General features: G+C 46.2%; 1 protein-coding gene across 1 annotated transcript in view; it reads left to right on the top strand.

The window, feature by feature from the left end:
* Nucleotides 1-25,259, top strand: part of LOC147614773 (uncharacterized) — a 55,652-nt gene that overhangs the window by 16,335 nt on the left and 14,058 nt on the right. The window contains exons 3-5 of the mRNA XM_086780121.1: nt 537-680; nt 922-1,017; nt 17,408-17,756. Of these exons, the coding sequence (XP_086636247.1) occupies nt 537-680; nt 922-1,017; nt 17,408-17,756 (589 nt within the window). The remainder of the gene's footprint in view (nt 1-536; nt 681-921; nt 1,018-17,407; nt 17,757-25,259) is intronic.

Here is a 25,259-nt window from a genome sequence, read left to right as displayed (position 1 = left end):
CTAAATCGGGCGGGCACACCCACAACAGAGGTGGTGGTGTAAATATAGAGACAGGAGATGACTGGTAACACATTTCTACTCAGATGTAAAGCTTTCACGACAAGTGATATATGTATTGAGATCTCATGACTTTTCTGATGGCCCAGGGCAGCGTGTGAATGACTTTTACCACAGGATGGCCTTACTTAGGAGACAGAAGGTCATTTACCATGAGAGGGTTATCAGACTCAGACGTAGGTTATCAGCATTATAGAGGGAACATGAAATGCACCCTGGATGCCCAATTGATTGCAGATACCTTATGTATTGTTAGGGCTGAGCTTCAGCACTCCCTAGAGCAAAGAGTGCAGTATCAAAATTTAGAACCCTTTGAAATGCTTTCTTTTTAATGCTTTCGTCATATTTCAGCATTATTGGAATATATTTATTTGTTGTTTGGCTTATATAGAAGTGTGCTGCACTGTGTGCACTGTAATTTTTGATTCAACATGATATTGCATGCCTTCCAAATAAAAGAATTATGTGGTGGAATGCAGAATATCAATACCTTGAAGTCCCAGATACAAAAGAATCGTATTGAGCGTGCAATGCAAGGGCTGAATGGTGGTGAAAAAACAGAAAACTCGACAGTGTTCGACCCTCTAGAAGACCAGCTTATCAATGAAATAGAAGATGAGAAGGTTAAATACCAAGAATTATTTTTTTAACTTTCCTTTATGCAAGGAAAAGCATTTGTTAAGATGAACTCAATGATTAGTCCATGGGTGTATTTCCTGGTGGTGAAGGATTTTTGCCAATCCAGGGTAAAGATCTGGCTTACATCTGGTGGATGTATTTTATCTAAACAATGTATAACCCACAGAAAACAAAAAAGATAAATTCATCAATGTATTTACTACTATTGATTTACTACTATTGCAGAAAAAATATAAAGAGGGTTTTAACAAGTTAAGGGACCTGAAAAGAGAAATTGAGAACCTCCATCATCTTTTGGAACAGAGCCACATGAAACTTCAGGTTTGTCTATCTCCCACTGTGTTTTATATTTTGTGTTTTCAAAGAAATGCCTTGGCTGTGTTAACATAAGCCTTCCTATCTATATGTAGCACTTGTACATATTTTATAAACTAACTCCTATTATTTATTTTTCCCTGTTCTTTATAATTCTTGCTTTCTTCCTTGCAAACTACTTGTCATGTACAGGGATGGGACTTGTGTTTCCAGGGCAATAATATTGACTTAGAAAAGGGCAAAAAACAAACAAAGCTACCTTTGTGTTTATGCGCTTCATTCATGATATATTTACCTGTGAATGGATTCTCAAGAAATCTTTTCCATGTTTACAACAAGAGAAATACAATCTTCCATAGCAAGAAAGTTCTCTCTGTTCACAATGCAATTTGCAGAGAGCCATGGATGCAGAGCCTCAGGACAGGCTGGCTTTCGGAGGAGCTACTCTACCCTTGACCACATCTTCACCCTCCATGCCATCATCGAGGAGGGTAGAGCACGACATAAGAGGATTTACTGCTGCTTTGTGGATTTCCGCAAAGCTTTTGATATTGTACCCCGAGCCCGCCTCCTACATTGTCTACGGAGATAGGAGTCCCATTTGACATGGTTTGGAGCATCATCGCCCTCTATGAGTCCGTCACCGGACGAGTGAGAGCCCCACGAGGTACATCATAGGAGATTTCCAACACTATTGGGGTGAAACAGGACTGCCCTCTATCACCCACTCTTTTCGGTCTCTACATTGATGAGATCTCGAGCTTCATTGACGGATTAGGCGGGGCTGGTCCCACACTAGCAGGCATATTGATCCCCATACTGCTTTATGCAGATGACATCGTCCTCCTCTTAGACTCAGCCGGGGGGCTTCAGAGACAGCTGAATGCCTTTCAGGACTTTTGCACTCAGTGGGACCTCTCTGTTAAGTTTGGTAAAACCAAGGTAATGGTCTTCAATACCTCTCGCCCATTCACATCCATATTGAGTTTCAAATATAGAGGGGATCCTGTGGAGATTGTCTCATCCTATGTCTACCTTGGTGTCACTTTCAGTGGCCCACGCTTCACCATGCTTCCTGCAACACATGCTAGAGTGACATGGGGATATGCAGCCTTGAGCTTACTTGAGTGGGGCAATGCTTCCAAGAACATTTCCACGAGCCCAAGATGAAGGGCTGGCTTTTTGACACCCTCGTCACACCAGCTTTGATGTATGGAGAAGCCTTCTAGGGGCGAGATTTATCCGATGAGGATTGGCAGGGAGTTGAGAGGCCCAAGGTCTTGATGTTCTCCCATATGATCCGTAGCAAACCATCAGTCCCACACCAGATTATCCAGGTGCATTTGCTGCAGCCCCGATGGTAGTGGATGCACTCTTCCAGACAGTCATATACATCCATCGCATCAGTCACATGGATCCCCACAGTTTCCCGAGGCTTGCCCTGGAGTCCTCAAGACAACTAGCACTTGAGGGCCGCTCTGGAGTATGGTATGCATTAGTTTCCACTTGGTTCTCAATATATGGGCTCCGCATGGACCACCTACTCCCCCTTCAGTACAGTTTGGACTCCCCTTTTCTCTAGCTCTCTCACGAGGATACCAACCGGGTTATCTAGTTAGATATTCTCAGTCTCTACACCGATTGCACATGGATCACATCCCCATGAAGATGCACTTCTACAGAGATCACTTCCTCACACTCACTGATGATGGATTCATCCAACAGTCGGGCTACTTGAGTGTTCACATGTCCCATGCCATGCGGATTGCGATTGGCCAGATACGGGTTTCATCCCACCACCTCAAAGTGGAGAGACAGGTAGAGCTGAGCGCATCTTTAGAGCCGGGAAGCTCATACGGAGACCTAGAGAGGAGAGGATTTGCTGATTATGTCACACAGAGGTTGAGACGGAGGAGCATTACATATGCTGCTGCCCGCCCAGTATACTATGAGATCCGTGGGAAGTTTCATTGTCTATTTCGTGAGGGATTTGGTCCACTCTTTAGGATCATTGACTTCCAGGACTAGCGTTGCCTAGGCCTTTTCCTGCTTGAGCTCCGCAGACACAGGGACACCTTCTTGCAAGTGCCTCAGCCTCAGCCTCAGCCCCAGCCACCCCGCCCCCTCCCTCCCCAGCCAACCATCACCAGTTTCTTCTGGACCTAGGAGGTGGAGGACACCGCTATAGTGGATCTTGTGGACCCTCCACGAGTTGCTCTGGACTTGCCTCGCCTGAGAAGAGTTACCTCGGACTGAGCCTCCGCACTCCAGCGTCCCTGACGCCCCTCGCCCTCAGCTATTGGCCACGATCACCTCATCAGCTCTAGCCTTTGTAGCATGTAGGTACCCGATGCACCTTTTGAGGGCTATACCATGGACTTTGCGAGGCTCATGCAATGCTCGAGAAAGAATATGACCTGTGTAGCACACATCCATGCGAGTGCAAGTGATGCAATAGTGAAGGTTTTTTTTTTTTTAGAAAGGAGACTTCTATTAAGTATGAAAAAATTTTACAAAATGGAAATTTCACACCAAGCAAGGTGGAGATCTCAACCAATCAGGAGCCATGTGCTGCCAATAGGGTCCCGAATGAGAGGATGTGAAAAAGATACCGATGTCCCACTCTCTCATAAATTGGCCGCGCTTCCTCCCTGCAGCCCTCAAGATCCCTGGATTCTGGCCCAGGTAGCCATAATGGTGTGAATAATATCACTCCAAATCCTGCAAAGACACTAAGAAACAAGAATGGGAGTACCCTCAATGGTCTCAGTGCATCTAGCCTTCCAAATATTCCAGGCTGAGATGCTAGCAATAATCTCCCAAGAGCTGTCTAACCTCTGTGTCAGAGGGACAAAGTGTGAAAGTGGCAAATCCTGAAGACAACACTGCCAAGCAACTCCTTGCCTAACCATAATGGCCAAGCTCCTGTCAGTCCCCTCCAATCTTAGCTGAGGCCCAGACTGTGTCAACCAAATGATAGAACCAAAAGAAATGATAGCATCCCTCTTAATCCTACCAAAGAGGTGTGCAATCGTAGACCAAACCCTCTGTGCTTCCTTGCATTCCCATAAACAATGGTAAACTGACTCCGAAACTCCTGCACATCTAGGGCATGCTGGGCAAGCACCAGTAATAACAGACCTCTAGTGATTGGTGGCCAGACCACCATGAAGAGAAACCCAAATAAAGGAGGAAATCTGTGGCTTCCTATAAGAATGCCACAATCTCCACCAATAGTTCTTATGGTCATATGGAATATCATGCATAAAGCTCTTATCTATGTGAGTGTAGGGAAGATCCTCAGGAGCAAGTTTAGCATTTGTAACCATAGGAGTAGGGGCATAAGTTAATTGCAACATGTTAGCATGTGCTAGGATTTCTTCAATATATTTTTCTTGTGAAAGAGAAATAAAGCTTCCATGTGGATCACGGATAACTTGGATACCAAGAAAGTATTCTATAGGCCCATTATCAGTGATAGGGAACTCACGTTGGAACATGTTTTTTGCTAGATGCATCATGTATTCATTAGATGAAAGGATAGGAATATCATCGACATAGAGACCTATGAGAGTCCAACCATTGCTATGATGCAAGATATAAAGATTATTATCCATGATCACCCTTTGCCTGTTGGAAATAAGTGCTCACTAGGAGTACCTTTAGTCTTGGTCATCTCAGTGTATGCCACGTGGCACCTCTATAATTGTCCCATAAGTCACTCTACTCTATCTTGTACTTCTCACCTATATATTGTGGGTGTCACATCAATGAAAGCATCGATCTTGTGTCTTGTCTACACTCATCTCAAGGTAACTCTTTGTCTTTCATTTTTGTTCTTGTTTCATTTCTAGTCTGCTCTTGCTTTCATATTTTCTACATGGTATCAGAGCCATGGTTTTAGGGTTTCCCTGTTTTTCCTCTGAGCTTTCGCCATTCTCTCCAAGCTGTCCCATTCAATTCAGCGCAGCCCTGTGTTGCCCGCCATATCTTCAGGCCGCCGCTTAGCTGGGTGCTGCCCCCCCCCTGCTCTTGGTAGTCGACCTGCTGCTGTAGCAACCCGCCGGCCTGAACTTGCTGTCCGCCCTGTTCAGGCTCATACAGCTCTACTGTTCTCTCTCTTGGAGCTGCTGCCTGTCATATTGGAACTGCTACAGCCCACTGTACTGTTGCTGCTTTGGCTGCCTTCTTCATCAACTCAAGGGTGCGCATCATCTAGAAGCAGCTGCAGATCGACTTTCCTCCTGTTAACGAGCTATTTACTGCATTCAGTTCTGCCATCGTTTCCTCTTGAAGAGTCTACAAGGTACTGTGCATTGTATCCTTCAGTTTGCTGGTCAGTCCTTTTCTTATCCTCATATCTGCAAACTGCTAGTTCCTCATGCTTCGATGGGCTGTCATATGCTATGGCCTTGACAAGTGGTGAGAGAGCCGGCTTCTAAAAACAGTTTGGATCTCTTCTTTCATTCATTTTTGCAATCTTGTAAGGGAATAGACACTGCCCTTGCATTTTAGCAAGAGGTAAGACCTTCCCACATGGCCTCTTCTACTCATTCTCTCATGTCTATCGACAAATTCAATGGGTCCAACTTTCATACTTGGCAAATCAAAATCAAGTGCCATCTTATGAAAGAAAGTCTTTGGGATGTTGTTCACCATGCTGCTCCCGAAGATTCCGACATTGAGCAAGTTATCACTTATGCTCCCACTGCCAAGAATGACAAAGCCTATGCAATCATCTTGCTCGGTCTTGGAGATGATTACATTCATCACATCTCCGACATACAGTTTGCTTCTCGAGCATGGATCACTTTGGATACCCTTTTTGGACCCCGCTCTAAAAACTCTAAGATTGCACTTATGATCTCATTCTTTGATCTATATATGCAGGAGGGAGCTACTATAGCCTCTCATGTCAATTATTTTCGCAGTCTTATGGTTCAGCTTGCATCAGTGAAGTCTCCCATCTCCGAAGATATTGCTATTGCTGTGCTTCTCAAAAGCTTACCTGACACCTATGCTACTCTTGTCACTACCTTCAAGTATCACAATAATCCTACTCTTGAAGGTATCATCAATGCTCTCCAAGAAGAGGAAAGAACTCAACAAAAAACTGACACTGCATTTTTAGCAAAGAAAGGAAGTTCTAAGGTAAGAAAGCCTTGCACCCATTGTGGAAAAACTAATCATATGGAGAAGGACTGCTTCAAGGCCCATCCATGCACCATTTGTGGCCGTGATAATCACCGGGAGAAGGACTGCTATTCTAAAACCTCTACATCAGCCCCTGCATCTACCTCAGCCCATGTTGCTGCAGCATCTACATCAGCAAATCTTGCTGTTCATTCCTATGATGAGGAGTGGGCTTTCTGATTACTTCATCTTTCTTGTCTACCACTTTGACCACCGATGATGTAGGTCAAGGGGTTCTATGTCTTACTCATTCTGCTTTAGGACCTCTCTTTTGTCCCTACCCGAGAGGCAGAGATTGCCCTTGAGGAGGGGATGTCTTCAAGGTCCATCTGTTTGTCTACAGTCAGTCTTCTATCTAGTCTTGTCTGTCTGTCTACTGTCTATCTGTCTATCAATCTAACTGTGTCTTGTTTTAGATCCATCTTGTCCCTATCCTTGTGGACCCATATGAGGATATCACTTGAGGAGGGGTGTCTCAGGATCTTTGTCTGTCATGTCTTGTCTCTCAGTCTATAGGTCTTTATGTCTATCTTCTAGTCTTGTCTTTCTGTCTTTCTCCTAGTGTCCACTTAAGGAGGGTGTAGGAAATAAGTGCTCACTAGGAGTACTTTTAGTCTTGGTCATCTCAGTGTATGCCACGTGGCACCTCTATAATTGTCCCATAAGTCACTCTACTCTATCTTGTACTTCTCACCTATATATTGTGGGTGTCACATCAATGAAAGCATCGATCTTGTGTCTTGTCTACACTCATCTCAAGGTAACTCTTTGTCTTTCATTTTTGTTCTTGTTTCATTTCTAGTCTGCTCTTGCTTTCATATTTTCTACATTGCCATCCCCATGAAAGAAGCGCATCATCCATGCGCCGGTACCATTGACGGGGTGATTGCTTCAAGCCATAAACGGGGCGTTGAAACTTGCTTACAAAATGTGCATGTAATTGGGATACAAAATATGGTGGTTGTTGCATGTAAATATCCTCTTCAAACCTACCATGAAGGAAGGCTGTTTTGATATCTATATGATGAAGAGGTAGATTGAAATGTGCGGCTAATGCAACTATCAAACAAAATGAGGCCATACTCAATACCGGTGAGAAGGTTTCGTTGTAGTCAATGCCAAATTGTTGCGTGAAGCCACAAGCTACAAGGCGTGCCTTGAAACGATCCAAGCTCCCATCAGCCTTGAACTTCTTTAAGAGCCATTTGCACCCAACAATGTTGTGGTTGGGCGGTGGTTGCACAAGCGCCCATGTATGTTGATCTTGTAGGGACTCCATTTCTTGGCTCATAGCCTCTATCCATTCAGCTAAATAAGCACTAGCAAGGGCTTCAGAGACCGTAGGGCATTGAGGATCTTCAAGAAGCTCCGGCAGATCAGAATTCACCTTCTCAGCTTGAAGGATGACCGAGCAGCATGAAGATCTGTAAATGTCTGCTAAGTTGCGAGTGTGGCCACATGTAGTAGATTCCTCATCATCACGGAGGCTCGAAGAAGGGCCCGGGCTGAAGTGGGTAGAAGAGTAGTGTTAGAACCAGGCACGGGTGATGAAGAGGGAGAGTGAAGAAGAAAGGTAGATTGGGCGCTCCAAGGTGAAGCCAGGCGGGAGGGAGAAGCCGGAAGGGATAGTGGCTGGAGTGGCGGCACCATGAGGGGAAGAGGAGTGTGGTGTTGCTGAAGCAGCCATGGGAAGACTGTGAGGAGAGTTCGCACGATCAGGAGGGCCGGCGTGCTGGGGATAGCGTTGGCCTGTTTGTTCTGAGGAGGAATGACACAGTGCATGAAGGGGTGAGGGGATTGGAATAGGCAAAGAAATGCTATGTTGCAGTGGGGAGTTAGTGGGATGCCAACTCGGCGGGTAGTTGGGGAGGTGGCGAGTTAGCATGGCGGCCCAGCGACAGTTGCTATTGGTGTGGTGATGAGTAAGCATGGCGGCCCAGCGTCTGTTGCGGCAGCGGAGTGAAGGGTGGGTGGTGGCGGGCATGCACGGCCACGTGGGAGGTCGGGGATGTTGGCGTGAGCATCGAGGGCGGCCCATCATTAAGTGTATCACTTCATCAGCCGGTGAAGTGGGAGTTGGTACCTTATAAAGGTTGGCGAGTAAAAATTGGGGTGGGTTCCCTGGGCATGTTAGACTTTGGCATGAGGGTGTCCGCCTAAATGGGCGGGGTGGTGTGGGAAGAAGAGGGGGCAGATTCGAAGAGGTTGGCAAGCCTGGTGAAGGGGGTGCCGAGCCAGTGGGAGAAGAGAAATGCACCAGCTTGTTGGACGTCGAGAGCTATTGCAGGACTGAGACGTTGAGGTGCTGTTGGAAGAGGATGCCAAGCCCGTGAGGGCATCTTCATGGAAGATAACCGAGCGGCTAAATGTGAAGTGCTACTGCGCGGGATGATGAAGCCGATAAGCCTTGTGCCCGAAGCGATCACCGTAGCCCACAAAGATAGCTTTCGAGGCTTTTTCTGCAAACTTGGCTACTTGGCTTGATGGCCAGTATGGAGAGGGTATGCGGGGGTGCCAAAAATTCGAAGATGAGCAAGATTAGGTGCATTTTCATACCAAAGTGTGTATGGTGTGCTTATTTATAGGAGGGGCCAAGTGGTACTGCCACTGAAACATGAAGAAATACAAAAACCAGCACCTCCACGTAGGTGGACACCATCTCCCTGAGGTTGGAGCCGCCCAACTCCATCTCCCTAAGGCCGGAGCCGCCCAACTCCATCCTAGCCAAAGGCCACATCAGTGATATGCAGGTCGTGTAGATGATGCAAAAACTCAATGGCCTACCCTCGTATCGCGGTGGACACTGACTCCGTGCTCCAGTTCGTCCCTTGTGCTGCACTCAGGGGGAAGAAGAAGATCATCGCTCCACTCTCTGGGGTGGACGGCAATGCGGATGGGAGCCATCGTCTCCTCGAGCATGCCAGCTCCACCAACGGGGAGGCAACATTGTAGTTGATTGACTGTCCCAAACCCCCCCTAGGGGGGCCACCTGGCAACTTGGGAGGGAGAGCTTGGACTGGAGAGGCAGTGATGGTCATCTCTACTGGCTCCGAAAAATGATGAATTAGCTGGCGAACGGAGCTGGCCTACTGTCGCTGCTCCAGATGAGGCATAGCCCGAGGGTGGTGGAGTGCTCCAGAGAGGCTGAGGAGGGGGAGAAGGAGGGGGGGGGTTGATACCGTTGGAGAAGAGGGAGCTGGAGGGGGGAGAGTCGGAGCTGACGGCAATGGAGGAGGAGGAGGTGGTGGAGGGTGGGGGGTGGGGGTTTGGGGGAGATGGGTTTGCATGCGGACCGGAGGAGGAGAAGGCTGTGAGGCTGGGCCTGCTGCATGCTCTGGATGGTCTGCGATCCCCACGAGAGGCTGAAAACCTGGAGGGGGTCTCAACGAGGTAATGGTCTCCAGAAGAGGGGGGGGGGGGGGGGGGGGGTGCGGGTTCCTCCAAGGAATAGAGGGAGGCCCATCACCATCGGGGGCTGTTGAGATAAATGCTCAAAATGGTTCTCTGAAACAACCATATCCTCTTGGATCCTGCCGACATTGATCCAGTCATGCCTTGGGCTAGCGGTTTGCCACTCTCGTGCTCCGGCCTCAGCCGGGGCATGGTGCTCTAGTACATGTGGGCCTGTGTCCAGCTGACCCCCCTAGGGAGGGTTTGAATTGGGGCCAGCCCGAGGGGGGGTGGGTGGGGAAGGACCAAACGGAGGCAGTCCATCTGGTGACAGATGAAGCATTGCCTGGGAGGCCACAATACTTAACTCTCTGCAAAATCGGATCTCCCTACAGACTAGGTAACGAAAGGGAAGGAATCCTAGCCATCCATGCAAGAACTAGCGGCGGTTGGAGGGGGGGGGGGGTTCCATCAACCTACCTATCACTGGGAGGAGAGGAAGGCATTCCTTCCTGAGACCTGCAAATCAGACTGTCACAAGAAAGCCTGAGACACCAGCCAAAGGGTTGGACGTTGGGTCAAAGTTGTGCTGCCACCTCGCAAAGGAGGCTTGGGCCGTACACTGTGACGAGGCTCAGCTGCATGACTCTGTCTGAAGCTACAGGTGAATCTAACTCAACTTGGTAGTACCCACGCCCGAGAGGATGAATGTCAGTGATCTTTACAGGTGCACCAAGAAGGCTTCCCTGTAACAAATCCTTGAACTGTCCGGGCGCCGAGCGGCTACCCACAATCTTGCATACCAAGGTGGAGGCCTCTAGAGAGGCAACTATTGAAGCGAGGAGCTGGAGATCCTCTTTGGAAAAAGAGGAAGTTTTGTATCACCCCAATGAGATAGCTATGTTTATGTTTTGTTTCTGTTTTATTTTCCATTCCATGATGAGATATGCCATGGACATTATGGTATCACTTTGGTCTCATAGGCCCATTAGAGAGAGAGACACTATCTTCAGTGGACATCCCTCACTCCACCAGATCATGGAGTCCGCAAACCAGCGCAGATTTGGCCAGTTCTTGCTAGAGACACAGCGCCACAGAGAGAGACTAATACGGACTCATACCGCAGGGAGAGGGGGGCGACAGCTCCAGCTCACTGATTTCTTCCAGAGATCTATCCCAATGCCTACCGTGACAAAGGAGGGGGTGACACTTTAGCGCGCTGCGGACCTCCGAGCCAGACGGAGACCGAGAGCACTAGGCTACCAGAATCCCAGACTACATCAGAGGGAGATCACAGAGATACGGGCTCAACATTAGCACCATATCCAGGAGCGGCTAGCTCACTTACACTCACACCCGGAGATCATGCTCCGAGGTATTTTTGCCTCGCCATCGCCTATGTATCACATATTACACCCCCATTATGGTACTGGTTGGAGCTAGACAAATCTGCATTGCATTCTTGTATACCCTACGCATATAGGTTGCATACTGAGCCTCTAGCAGTAGTGCTCCATCCATCACACGCCCCCCCCCCCCCCCCCCCCGAAAACACACACACCTATCACTTGCCCGAACACATGGCACTCCTATGCACGCTCCCTCTATCATATCCCCCATCAGCCACCCCTACCCCCACCACCTCCACCTTCTTCAAAGAGGGCATGGTCCTCAAGGCCATTCGTAGACTACGTAATGGGTGAGCCCAGGATCATGAGGGACTCACAGCCGAGTACATCTCGCATGTCGATGATACGCACGCCTATGCACGCTCCCTCTATCATATCCCCCATTAGCCACCCCTACCCCCACCACCTCCACCTTCTTCAAAGAGGGCATGGTCGTCAAGGCCATTCGTAGACTACATAATGGGTGAGCCCAGGATCATGAGGGACTCACAGCCGAGTACATCTCGCATGTCGATGATACGTTGTCTCCCCTACTAGTCTACTTGTGCAATAGAGCCCTTTGTGAAGGATTTCCACCCTCTTGGTCCACCAACACTATCACCCCCATCCTCAAACCTGGAGATCCACTTGATCCTAATAATTACAGGACGATCACGATTGGCCACACATTTGGCCAAACTCTATGGATCGGTGCTAGAGACAGGGCTCAGTTGATTTGAAAAGAGAAATGAAATGAAATGATATATTAACATCTCTAAGAGGCCATAATGGCCTATGAGACCAAAATTGAGAGTTACATCTGAAGTTGGTGTCTCATCAAAGAGAACAACTAAATGAGACTAAAAAGTACCATAAATTGATTGTCCTACAGTTATAAGAACAGAACTATAAGACTCCGAGATGATACTGCGTAGAAAATACTGAAAAATGTATATTAGGTAGATCCATGTATGCTGATCAGTTGAAGTGTTGCCCTCTCCTTAGATCAAGTATCTCCGCCATGAGGCTGTCTAGAATGGAGAGGTCGTAGAAGCGAGGTAGGCGCCTCCGATGCCGAGCAATAATGGCTTTGATCCGGCGATGGTGAGGATGCCGTGGTCGGGATCCTGGTGGGCGTGGCCAACGAGCACGACATAAGATGATTGCTCTATCAGTGGTGACTTCCTAGGAGCATGGTCGGTGCCCTGATGGCCCAATGGAGGAGGTATCAGGAGGTGTGTGGGCTGGGTTGCTGGTGTTGGTGCCGAAGAAATCTGTCAGGGTCCTCTGTCTAGGTACACCATGGCTCGGTCTCCTGTCTTCCAAGAGGGTCTCTCTGTGTCTCCTGAGCTCAAGTAGGAACAATCCTAGGCATCTCTGATCCTCAAACTCCATGACCCTACGTAACGGCCCAAAACCCTCTTAGAAGAGGCAGTAATATCTCCCTCGGATCTCATAATAGACTGTACAGCGGCAAATGTAGTGCTCCTCTGTCTCTGCCTGTCGGTAGCATAGCTGACAAATGCGGTCATCCAAGATCCGATGCACATAACGCCCTGTCTCAATCCGCAACTGGTGTGATGAAATCCAGATCTGTCCAATGGGACAACGTATCCCATGTGATAGGTGTACATCCATGTACGCCGGGCGGGTGATAAAATCATCCGGTGAGAGGTGTAGAAAATGGCTCTTGTAATGAGCCATTTTCGTGCCTAAGGGCTCAAGGGGACTAGTCCATGTCCTCTCTATGTCCACTCTGATAATATCCATCCTGATCACGCAGATTTTCTCTGAGCGGGTGAGATCCAAAAATGGACAATCCAGACTGTACTGAAAGGGTGGTAGTGCCTCTATCCGCAAACCATGTAGGTCAAACCATGATCTCATCTGAGCATACCAGCAATGAGTATCTCCGTCCTCTGCCAACTGTATGGATGAGGTCAATGCCAATCGGGAGTACCTCTGCTGAGGGAGCTCCCATAGCCGCTGTAAAAAGGTAACTGCCTGGAATAGGGCATCGGTTACTACTAGTGGGGCACTCAGATCAGCCTGAACAATCTCATGTGGTATTAATGATTTGCTCCGAATCATGCGGGAAATCATCATAATTAGTGGTCTCTCCATTTGCCTCCATCCCTCATCCGTCCTTCTCTGAGATCTGTGATGTATACTGGGCCTTCAAATTGGAGCTCCGTACAGGAGGGTCGGTGTGACAAGCGTATCAAATAGCCACAATTTGGTGCGTGGCTCCTGAAATTGTATGTGTGCACACTGCCTCTCAAGTGCCCCCAAGGCTGCATGCCCTCGAGCTAATCTAGCTGCTGCTCCCTCCTTCAAGGAGAAACGCGGTCCTGTGAAAGTAACTCCCAAGTAGACATATGACCTAACGTACTCTACCGGCTCCCCTCGGAAAGTGAATTGAGGCTCTGATCTAGTCACCCATGCCTGTGTGGTGTTAAACACCATAACCTTGGTTTTCCCAAGGTTCACTGTCAGATCTCTATCCGCAGAGAAAGCCTGTAATGCATCCAGGTGTCTCTGTAATCCCTCCGGAGAGTCTGAGATTAGAACAATATCATCAGCATATAACAAGATAAGTATCAACACCCCTTCCAGGCATGCCCCTGGGCCTCCCAATCTGTCTACATAATCAGAGACCGCATCAATGTACAGTCCAAAGAGGGTGGGCGATAGCGGGCATCCCTGCTTCACCCCTATCGTGCTGGTCACCCTATCAAATAGTCTGCGTGGAGCTCGGACTCTAGCTGTCACAGACTCATATAGAGCATATATCCCCCACTGCATATCCTGGGGTACCTCAATGTCATGGAATCTGTGCATAAGCTTGGCACGTGGTACGGTATCGAAGGCTTTGCGGAAGTCCACAAAGCAACAGTATATCCTTCTTTTCTGTGCCCTACCCTCTTCAATAAGTGCCCGAAGTGTCAGTATGTGATCCAAGGTAGTAAATCCTCTCTTGAAGCCAGCCTGTCCATGTGCTCGATGACCATGCCTCTCTGCCCATCGGCTCAGCTCCGACTCCAATATAGAGCCATATAGTTTGGCCAAGTAATGACCAATCATTATCGTCTAGTAGTTGCCTGGTACCATGGGGTCCCCACTCTTAAAGAGTGATACAATGATGTGCTCTGTCCAGCTTGTCGAGAAACCCTCACAAATGGCACGATTAAACACATGTACGATGAGCGGAGCCAAAGTGTCTCGTGTATATGAGAAGTGCTCTCCAACTAGCCCATCATGATCGTGCACCTTTCCATTCCGTAACCTATCTATCGCATCTGCCGGTCTAGCTCCCAGTGGAGGGGGGGTAGGGGGCTGTCCTGGTGCATCATATAGCTCTCTAGCATAAGTATGCCATGCCTCAGGTGCAGTAATCCGAGTACGAGGCTGTCTCTCCTTAAACATCTTCATGCCCTCTTGCTGTCCTTCCCCAGGAAGAGTTGGTAGATCTCCTCCTCTAGCTTAGCCAGATAGGCTCGTTTCTTCCTCCGCACAAGGCGCCGAAAGATCATCCTGGCCTGCCAATGCGTGTGAGACCCAATGGCAATCTCATGCTGTAGCTGTGCTCATGTCTCACGACACTCGTCATCATACCAATTGTTCTGTGGGGCAGTGCTGCGGGGGTGGGTGGAAGGGATCATAGTGCAGGGAAACGCATATGAGGCGGATGCATGTAGTACACCTGCCAATCCTCTCGTGATCTCGTCCAGAGGGCTATGCGGGTCTAAAGCGAACAAGCCATCAGATACTGCATCTCGGTAAACCCCAACTGTCTCACATGTAAACTGATATCTCGGGTACCTAGGTAGATGAGTTGCTGGCCCATCTCTCGGGGATCTAGCTACTAGTGTGAAACTCAGGTATGCATGAGAGAGAGAGAGGGATTCAAAGCCTCACGACAGGCAGGTTTTCGGAGGAGCTACTCTACACTTGACCACATCTTCACCCTCCATGAGAGAGAGAGAGGGATTCAAAGCCTCAGGACAGGCAGGTTTTCGGAGGAGCTACTCTACACTTGACCACATCTTCACCCTCCATGCCATCATCGAGGAGGGTAGAGCACGACATCAAAGGATTTACTGCTGCTTTGTGAATTTCCGCAAAGCTTTTGATACTATACCCCGAGCCCGTTGCCTACACTGTCTACAGGAGATAGGAGGTAATCCAAATACAAGGCTCAACGGGTGCTTGGTGAAACTCTCACCCAATGCAGCAGATTTTCAATAAAAATGTCACAACTCAGTAAAGAATTGAGTCTGACATTAATGTCCCGAATCCAGTACATCCTTAACCGGGATGTAGTTGAGTCTCACCCTTCCGCTTGTGGCATGACATTGTGAAGACCACAAACTATGTCCACAAACAATTGCATGGCCCCAGGGGCAATTACACAAGATGCCCGTCTTACTTGTTGCTCACCCAACTCAAGGCCCAAAAGCACAAATCCTTCAGACAACATAATGAAAATAAAAAGCATGATGCTGATGCAGATTCCTTGATCCAGTGACATAACCTTCTAGGCACTCTCGAGGCCATCATCGTTGGCTTGCCTTTTGCCCATACAAACTCTTGACTGTACCTTGTACCACACTAGTGCCTGCTTTACGATCCTGTTGACCAGCTGCATTGGGCCTAGGAATAGCTGTACCAACTCTTTGACCAGTTGTAACAAGCTTGTGATGAGTAGCTATACGAGCCGTTTGAGCTGTTAAAAGACATGGTGTGAGCTTAAGCTTAGCAATGATTAAGTAAATCACACAATGTAGATAATTATCACATAAGCAAACTCACACCAATGAAGCAACACATGCAACCACTTAGATTACGATGAGATATGACCAATGAGCAATGGAATGTGCTCAAGAGTCACGGCTTAAGCATAACCATAAACCCATGCTAATGAAATGCTAATGAGGAGAGTGTTTCCACAAAGGACCAGTTAGTATATTAAGCACTAAGCAAGTACACAGTATGGACTCTACTCTCTCCACATAGCTCTCTAGTGAAAGTAGAATACCCTGTTTATATAGGTTCATGAGAGGGGGGCGCCTAGAGGCCTAGAATCACTCCACCTCCCCTAAGATCTCTCGCCTGACTCACCTAAAAGTGATGACTATAATAAGGGAGTCACCTACTTGACCTACACACAGTAATCAAGTAAAACAAGGGTCTTCTGACCTTAGATCACTTATTCTAAGGTACCAATAAGGATTTCCCACTAAGGTTTGCACTAAGGATGGATGCAAGATCACATAATTTCTAACATGACTAGCCTGTACACCTTTGATGGCACAAACTTTGCTTGGAGATCAACCCTTGACACAAGCCACCTTGCTCGGAAAGCAACCACTCCTCCTCTCTTGGGTTTGTCTTCAGATATCAGATTTCAGGACCTTGGGCAGATAGATCCCTCCCCCTTTGAGGTAGCAATGGATCCCTCCTTATGCCTCTGGATTTGTCCTCATATGGCTACTCTGCCCTACTTGGGTGGAATTGCCAAGCCAGTCAACAGGCTTGGCAAAGGATCTTGTGCTTCTTTACCTAGGACTGACATAATGACCACTTCATCAGTGTAACTTGTGTGGTGAGGGACCGGTCTTGAGGAGGATGGTACTGGACTCACACTTGATTTGGCCAACAAGAATCTTCACAGAAACTCACCAAGTGCTGGTGATTCCTTGATTACCAGCTCACCAAGTGTCATGGATTCACTGGTTGCTGACGACTTGTGGTTCTTGGAGCAGACCTGGTTTTTTCAAGACCAGCAAGGGCTTAGTAACCTCTCCTGACAAGCCGATTTGTTTTTATGGACTAATCTAGTCTGCACTCCTGCGGCTGCCGGTTATGGAGCAGAGATGGGGAGCTATTCTGCAAATGTGGAGCTCATGTCCTTTGCTTACCGGTTGTGAAGTTGGTATCATTTGGCATTGCAAGCCCTGAGTGTGGCTATTTCTCCCTCCACCAAGATGTACTCTGGTGATGAGGATTCCTCCAGAGCTGACCTCTTTTGCAAGGGTTCTATATATAATACTTTTTCTTCACTAATGGAAGGATCTTTTTTCCAGGGTGGGTTTGCAGGGGAGGGATTGGGGGGGTGGGTTGGTGGGATAAGAGCCTTTTTCAGACTGCAAATTTATGTTTAGATGGCAACTCTGTAGCAATGCTTTGGACTAGTTTCACATCTGTAAAGCAATGCCACAAGTTGATTTGATAGCCATGTCAAGTTGGCGATTCCAAATCTTAAGTTATTTCAGAATTTTTAAAAACAAAAGTTTTTTTTTCTTTAGGCATCAGGTTGACAATATTTCTTTTATGTAAGGAAAAAAAAGCTTTGCGAATGTGAAGTACATAGCAAGCAGGATAAAAACCAGACTATTGAACATATTGGAAGTTTCCCTTTTCAGGGTGATTTTCGGAAATGGATTGCTTTGATGAGCAAGATAGAGTTTGCATCTAAAGACACTTCATCACCCACCATTCCTGTCATGCAGTTTCATGGTCTATACACACAGGTGGAGAGCGCTTTAGCAAACTGTCAGGACCCTATATTGGGGCACACTGTCTGCAAATCAGAGAAGCGAAGTGGACCTGATAGTGTTCTGTCATATCGACCACAATTGGTTCCACGGCATGTTAGTGGAAGACAAGAGACCATGTCTTTTTATGATGGTGAGAATCAGCAATTGAGAGGGGATGATCAATACTTGGCGTCTCATACTTTTCAAACTGAGACCACTAAAACTCATTCTGAATGTGAGTCACCTTGTGAAAAAAAACTAAATTAGCACGTTCCACATTGTCTTTTGTTATGAATATTCTATTCAAAAAATAAAAAATAAAAATACCAAACAATTGCTAGAAATTAACTTATTTGAGAGCACATAAGATTGCAATCATCTTGTGAGGCCTTGTGTAGCTATTTTCATGTTTAAAGACCTCAAATGGTTATCCTGGAGGGATGGCAAGCGTCTCCGGACCCCCATCCCTGCACCGGTGCATGTGCACGTGGTAGTACGCCCTAACCCTTTGCATCCCTGGATACACATGATGATGATTCTACACAGGATGAGGATGCTTTGCAGTTGGGTTGTCAAGGTGATGAGGATGCACTGCAGCTGGAATGTAACAATGATGATACATCACATTATGCATTGCAGTTGGATTGTAATGATGATGCTACATTATGCTCCCCTTCTCCCATTCTTGAGGAGGGAAAGGATTTCTCGCCTGGAATGGAAGGAGAGGTGGACCTCTCCTTGGAGCATTTTCCCTTCTTTGCTTATGCGAGACGTGTTCCTGCCTCGACAGGAGGTCCTACATCGCTCACATGAGATCTGGTCATAATTTTCAGTCCTTTCCTTCATGAGGATTGTCTTATAGAACATACAGGGACTTGGTGGTGTTTTTTCGCATCGTCGAAAATAGCTTATCAAGAACCAACTTCAATCTAGGGCCCAAAGACATTTTACTCTTGCAGGAGCATAAACTCGATGCAAGCCAATGCGGTAGATCTGTCACCCTAGTATGGGCATAAATGCAGGGGGTAGGAATCTTGTGAAGCCACTTCCTTACGATAATCTAATGCCTATGGGGGTAAGGCAAAGGATTACAAGGGGGAGCTGCAGTGAAATTTGACACATTCAATGGGGCCAAAGACAGGCTCTAGGCTCTTACCTTCTTACAGTAGTTTGATGGTAGGCAGTGATGTGTGTGAACACACTTAGGACCGCCGGGGCACTTTTTCTCTCTTTAGGAGGTTTTTTCCCTCGGCTTGTATATACGCCCATCATTCTAGGGCTAACTAATCTTTTGTACATTGACACAATCTAATACATTGTGTGTTGTGTGCATTCTTGCTTCTTCTTCTCCAAGCTTTGTGTGCTTTCCTGCAACCCTAATTCCAACAATTTTTTGCATCCTTTACAAAAACCAAGTACACGGAAAGATGCTTTTTCATTACTGATGAAATGGCCGAAGCCGATACAATAGGAACAGATTTTCCTTTAAGCTTTACATCCAAAATATACTCTTTCCCTCTATGAGTCAAAGTAATCTTCCTGTTGTACATATCCACCACCGCATGTACTCTATGGCACCATGGGATACCCAACAAAACATCACACCCATCAAGTGGCATGATATAAAATTTCTCATTGTCCACATAACCCTGCACATTGAAGTTTTAGCTTTCCAATAATAGGGGTAATGGGTTCTGCATACCCAAGACAAGCCATATTAGCCTCATACAAAGGCCCCATCTCCTCTGCACGGATCCCTAATCTGCCAGCTAAATCTGGTGAGATAAAGTTGGCTCTAGCACCTGTGTCAAAGAAAATAAAAGCATTCTAATCTTGAATTTTGCCCCATGCTTTGCACAACTCAGTCTCCTCACCACTTGTCTGTTGCCCAACAAGATCAAGAACTAACCCTGCAGAAGGCTTTGCTTTCTTAGACTTGGGCTCCCCTTTAGTGTTAGAATCCTTATTGGACTTACGCTTGGGACAATTGAAAGACATATGTCCCTCTTCGGTACAGAAAAAGCATTTCTTGGCATCCAACAAAGCTTGCTTCTCTTCGGAAGTTCTCTTGGGCCTTGGTAACATCTTACGCCACTTCTCTGCAAGCCCTATTGCATCCTGAGATACATGCCGTGACTTCTCAGTTTTCTTGCCAATGCTTTTGCTGCCCTTAAATCCAATTGAAACCCCAATGAGTAACGCATTTGCCGTCATGGCATTCTCTATCATCTGTGACATATTTGTTACTCGGGTCTTAATGCAGTAGTCACGCACTTCCTTGGGCAACCCACAACAATACTTCTCAACCTGCTCAGACAGTGGCACTGCACGATAAGAAGTAACTGGGAGTAAAGCTTCCCAAAACTTCTTGTTATAATTCTCAAGGTTCTCACATTTCGATGCATCCAACTTATGCCATGCTATCATTACATCCACCTCAAATGTACATGTGAGCCACACGGAAGAGAACACCTGTTTAAAATGTACCCAAGTTGATGGTGCTGTGCCCTGCAAAAGAAGAGTGGACCACCACTGCAATGCATTGCCCTTGAGAAAAGTCACAGCTTTTCTCACTTTTGAGGATTCTGTGTAATTTCCACTAGAAAAAGCATATATATGGCAACAAATCCCCCCTGGGAGTGATGGTGTGAACGAGAGCTGGCACTCATGTATAGGGAAGTGCCATGCCCGAAGTAGATCAGTCCACAAAGGGGAGCAAGTCCAAAGCTTTGCGGAAAGCTTCGAACTTCTCACAAGGAAGCGCCTTTGTGAAAAGATCGGTGAGGTTGTCCTGTGTTGGCACATAGGCCAAGCTGATCTCTCCTGCTGAGAGTCTCTCCCTGACATAGTGATAATGCACCTCAATGTGCTTTGTGCGAGCATGAAAAACTAGGTTTCTCGCAACTGCCAATGCGCTCTGACTGTCAGTGTAGATAGAGGTGGCAAACTCCTGTCCAACACCCAAGTCAGCCACATAAGCCGTCTGAGCCACACACACTCAACCGTAGCTGGAAGCTGCCCTGTACTCAGCTTCACAACTAGAAGTGGCCACAGTAGGTTGCTTCTTGCTCAACCAAGATATGCATGAGCTACCGAGCATGAAACAAAAACCACTTGTGGACACTCTTGTGTCATAGCAACCAGCCCAATCTGAGTCCGAAAAAGCATGTAAATCTGGCGGCAACGATCCCTCCTTGGGATAAAACAACCCAAGATGTATGGTGCCACTCAAGTAGCGAGAGATGCGTTTAACTGCCTTCCAATGCTGAGACCCTGGACTATGCATAAACCTGCTCACCTGTGAGACTGCAAACTGAATGTCCGGCCTCGTAATGCATACATAAATGAGGCAACCAACAGATGTCTGATAGAGTGTGACATCAAAGTGATCTCCAGCATCATGAAGACTCAACTTCAAGCCTGTCTCCATTGGAGTAGCAATAGGCTTGCAGTCTTCAAGGCCAAATCTCTGCAACAATGTCTCAATATACTTTGTCTGACACAAAGCAATACCTCCATCACACTGCTTAAATTGTATCCCCAAATAATGATGCAAATGTCCCAAATCTGACATTTCAAAAGAGGCATTCAAATCAGCCTTAAAATCAGCAATATGACTCTCATTTGGTCCTGTGAGCAGCATGTCATCGACATAGAGAGCAATGATTAGATGTATATCATCCACATGTTTAACATACAAAGTGCTTTCTGTTGGACTATTCTGAAAACCATGTGCAGTCAAGTATGCATGTATCTTTTCATGCCAAGCTCGTGGAGCTTGCTTTAAACCATATAAAGCCTTTTTCAACTTGCACACTTTGTTTTCCTGCCCTCTTTGAACAAAACCACGAGGCTGCGATACATACACCTCCTCATGCAAATCTCCATTCAAGAACGCAGTCTTTATGTCCAACTGATGTACATTCCAACCATTATGAGCTGCCAATGCACAAATGCTACGAATGGTAGTCATACGACAAGTGGGAGCAAAGGTCTCATCAAAATTAATGCCCTTTTCTTGAGCATAACCCTTTGCAACAAGTCTAGCCTTATAGCAATCAACACTGCCATCTGGCTTTCGTTTCAACTTAAAAACCCACTTACATCCAATGACCTTTTTACCAATAGGCAAATCACACAAAGACCATGTACCATTCTTCATTATAGCATCATATTCACTTTGCATTGCAGCCAACCAATTTTCTGATTTTTGTGCCTCATCAAATGAAAGAGGTTCTTCCTCTTCACACATACTAGACACAGCCAAAGTATAACAATCTGATGCATAAGAGGCATGCTGAAAACCTGAACGAGTACGACTAGACATAGGTGCATCAATTTTACTATCACGCAAGGTTTGCACCAGCCATTTAGGCATACCTCTAGCCTGCTCATTTTCACATCCTGTAAATCTGCATCAGAAATAGGCTGATCTATGATGTCGTTTGAAATCTGCATAGGCTGAATATTTACCTCATTAGGACTTACATTTGAATTCCCACCTGTAAACAGAGGCAACAACGTATCAAATACATCCCGTGAGCTCACACCTGTCTCTTTGGTACATGATAACAAAGGCTACACAGCATCTTCCACAAAAACAACATCTCGACTAATCAAGATACGCTTTGAATATGGATGATACAATCTGTAACCCTTGCTCTCAGCACTGTAACCAACAAAAATGCATTTGACAACCTTATCATCCAATTTTCTACGTTGTTGCACAGGCACTAAAGCATAGGCCAAGCAACCAAAGACACGCAAGTGACCAATAGAAGGCTTCCTGCCATGCCAAGCTTCGTATATAGTAACAGACTGCAAGGCCTTAGTGGGACACCTGTTGAGTACATATGCAGCACACATGACAGCCTCAAGCCAAAACGCATGTGGTAAAGCTTGGCTCTTGACCATACATCGTGCCATCTCCATAAGTGACCTGTTTTTCCTCTCAGCAACACCATTTTGCTGAGGGGTATATGGCACTGTACATTGGTGTTTTATCCCACGACTAACCAAAAATTCATCAAACTCTTTAGACATGTACTCTCCCCCTCGATTAGAACGGAGGGTGCCCATAGTACAATTGGATACATTTTCAACCATAAGCAAAAACTGTTTGAAGCACAAAAACACTTCGGACTTAGCCTTCAGTGAATATACCCATGCATGCCTTAAGTAATCATCAATGAAAGTCACGAATTACAAGTTTTTACCAAATGACGGAGTTTGCATAGGCCCACATACATCACTATGTACAAGTTGCAATTTGCGAGTGGCCCGCATAGAACCATCCTTTGGAAACGCAGAACGCTACATTTTGCCCAAAATACAGCCTTCACAAATATGTTTCAATGGTGCCTCAAGAGAGGGCAATGAAGCAACCATATCAAATTTCTGCAAACGCAGCAAACTAGCAAAGTTCAGATGACCAAAACGAGCATGCCATAGTTTTGCATCTGAAACTGCCTTTTCATCAGAAACTGCATTTGCTGAATCTTCCACACACTTGTCATAAGAATTGAGCCTATATAGCCCACGAAACAAGGTGCCAGATACAATAATCGTATCACCAGAAGTCAAATCATGAACAGTACATCTGTCATCCACAAATTTGACTACAAGTCCAAGTCTAGCAAGCGCAGAGACAGACAATAGATTCTTCTTTATCCCTGGCACATACAAAGCATCTGAAAGTGTGAAAGCACTGCCATTTGCAGCACTAAGCATAATTTTACCAACGCCCTTCACTAGGTAAGAAGCATTATTGGCACATGTGACAGTATTCCCATTAGGGATAGTCTCAAGACAAGTGAACATATCACGATGCGAGGTAATGTGCTTTGTAGCACCGCTATCAAAATACCATACATCAGAGTCAACAGAAACTACCAAACATGCATCATGTACAGATGGGTCATACTGGCAATACACGCTAAACGCCCATTCTGTACTGCACAACATTTGCAGAATCTGCATTTGTAGAAGCATCCGCTATTGTGGTTGCATTTGACTCTTTCTTCTTTGCCTCTTTAGCCTTTAGCTTAGGGAAATTCTTGATGACATGATCAGTTGCCTTACAATACTTGCACCTGATCTTTTTCTTGCCTTTATCAAGAGCCTTCTTAGACCTATTGTTGCTACCTGTGGAAGGAGAAGAAGTTGCAGACCTGCTAATAGGAGAAGAAACAGTGGAAGGGGCTGCCTTACCACTTCTCTGTTGGGCAGCAACAAATGCCTGATCAACTCCACGCTGCCTAGCCCTGTTTTGCCTAGACTACGCTTCTTGCAAGAGCTTGTTGACTAACATATCATACTTGACAACATCAGGTCTGTCCTCAGTAACAAGTCTCCACGTGGAAGCAAAAGTCTGATATGACTCAGGTAAAGCATCAAGAACAGTCTACACAAGAGAATGATCAGGAATAATCTCACCTCCAGAAATCAACTGTTCCTTGAGATCTTTAATCTCAGCAAGAAAAACATTCATGTCATCATCTTCCTGCATAATCTTCGATTCTAGCTCTTTACGCAGGTAAGAGATTTTTGCCTCATTATGACCTGCATACAAACCAGCTAGAATATCCCAAGCCTGTTTTGTTGTTTTAGCTGAACGAATATGTGGGGTGATGTTACGTTTGACAGAAAGTGCAATCAAGGCATGAGCCTACGCATCTTTACCATCCCAACGAGCTTGTTCACAGCAGTGGGTAAAACAGCAGCAACAGTAGAGCTGCTAGAACCTGCAATATCCTCAACAGATCCTACATCCACAGAACCTGGACGTACATCCATACCCTGCACAATGCTGCACGCTCCTTTTGCAACCAAAACATGCTACATCATGTATGTCCAAAGTGGGTAGTTGCTATCTCCATCCAGTTTGTCATCAGCAGACAACATGCGAAATACATCATTGCTGTTATCAGCCATGGCCACTGACTGAAACTGATGCAAAAGCTACGTGTAATGAAGCAAAGACTGAACAGAAAACCACTCGTGCTATGTAGCACGGTCCACAATAGAATACGTATGCCTGTTTTGCAGAAAACTGCACTGTCGAAATTTCTGGACAAAATGATGAAAATACCTGTGCAAAACTTGAAATGCAAAAACGGAGCCCGAAACGACCTTAGATGCAATTTCTGAGAACGCAAGCGCTCGTGAAAGCTCACCTCAATCAGAGAACGTGAGTCGGAGGATGCTAGCGGTGTAGCCCTAGGAGCCGATGCCTGCTCTGATACCAATTGTTGGAATTAGGGTTGCAAGAAAGCACACAAAGCTTGGAGAAGAAGAAGCAAGAATGCACACAACACACAGTGTATTAGATTGTGTCAATGTACAAAAGATTAGTTAGCCCTAGAATGATGGGCGTATATACAAGCCGGGAAAAAAAACCTCCTAAAGAGGGAAAAAACCTCCTAAAGAGGGAAAAAGTGCCCCGGCGGTCCTAAGTGTGTTCACACACATCACTGCCTATATATATGGCAACAAAAATGATGAATCTCAATCTAATTTATCTATGTTAGATAAAGATGGGACTAATTTAGATGTGTGTTCACACACATCACTGCCTATATATATGGCAACAAAAATGATGAATCTCAATCTAATTTATCTATGTTAGATAAAGATGGGACTAATTTCCTACGTGAGTACCAAGATTGCTTTTCCGAGTCATTTTAGGAGAACTTCCTCCAAAAAGGCAAGAAGACCATGCTATTGATCTTATTCCGGG

The sequence above is a fragment of the Cibotium barometz genome, chromosome 41 (genome assembly GCF_041138505.1).
Source record: "Cibotium barometz isolate CiBa-2024 chromosome 41, ASM4113850v1, whole genome shotgun sequence".
NCBI classification, from domain to species: domain Eukaryota; kingdom Viridiplantae; phylum Streptophyta; class Polypodiopsida; order Cyatheales; family Cibotiaceae; genus Cibotium; species Cibotium barometz.
Note: the sequence above shows the minus strand (reverse complement) of the source record. Positions and strands in the feature narration are given on the sequence as shown.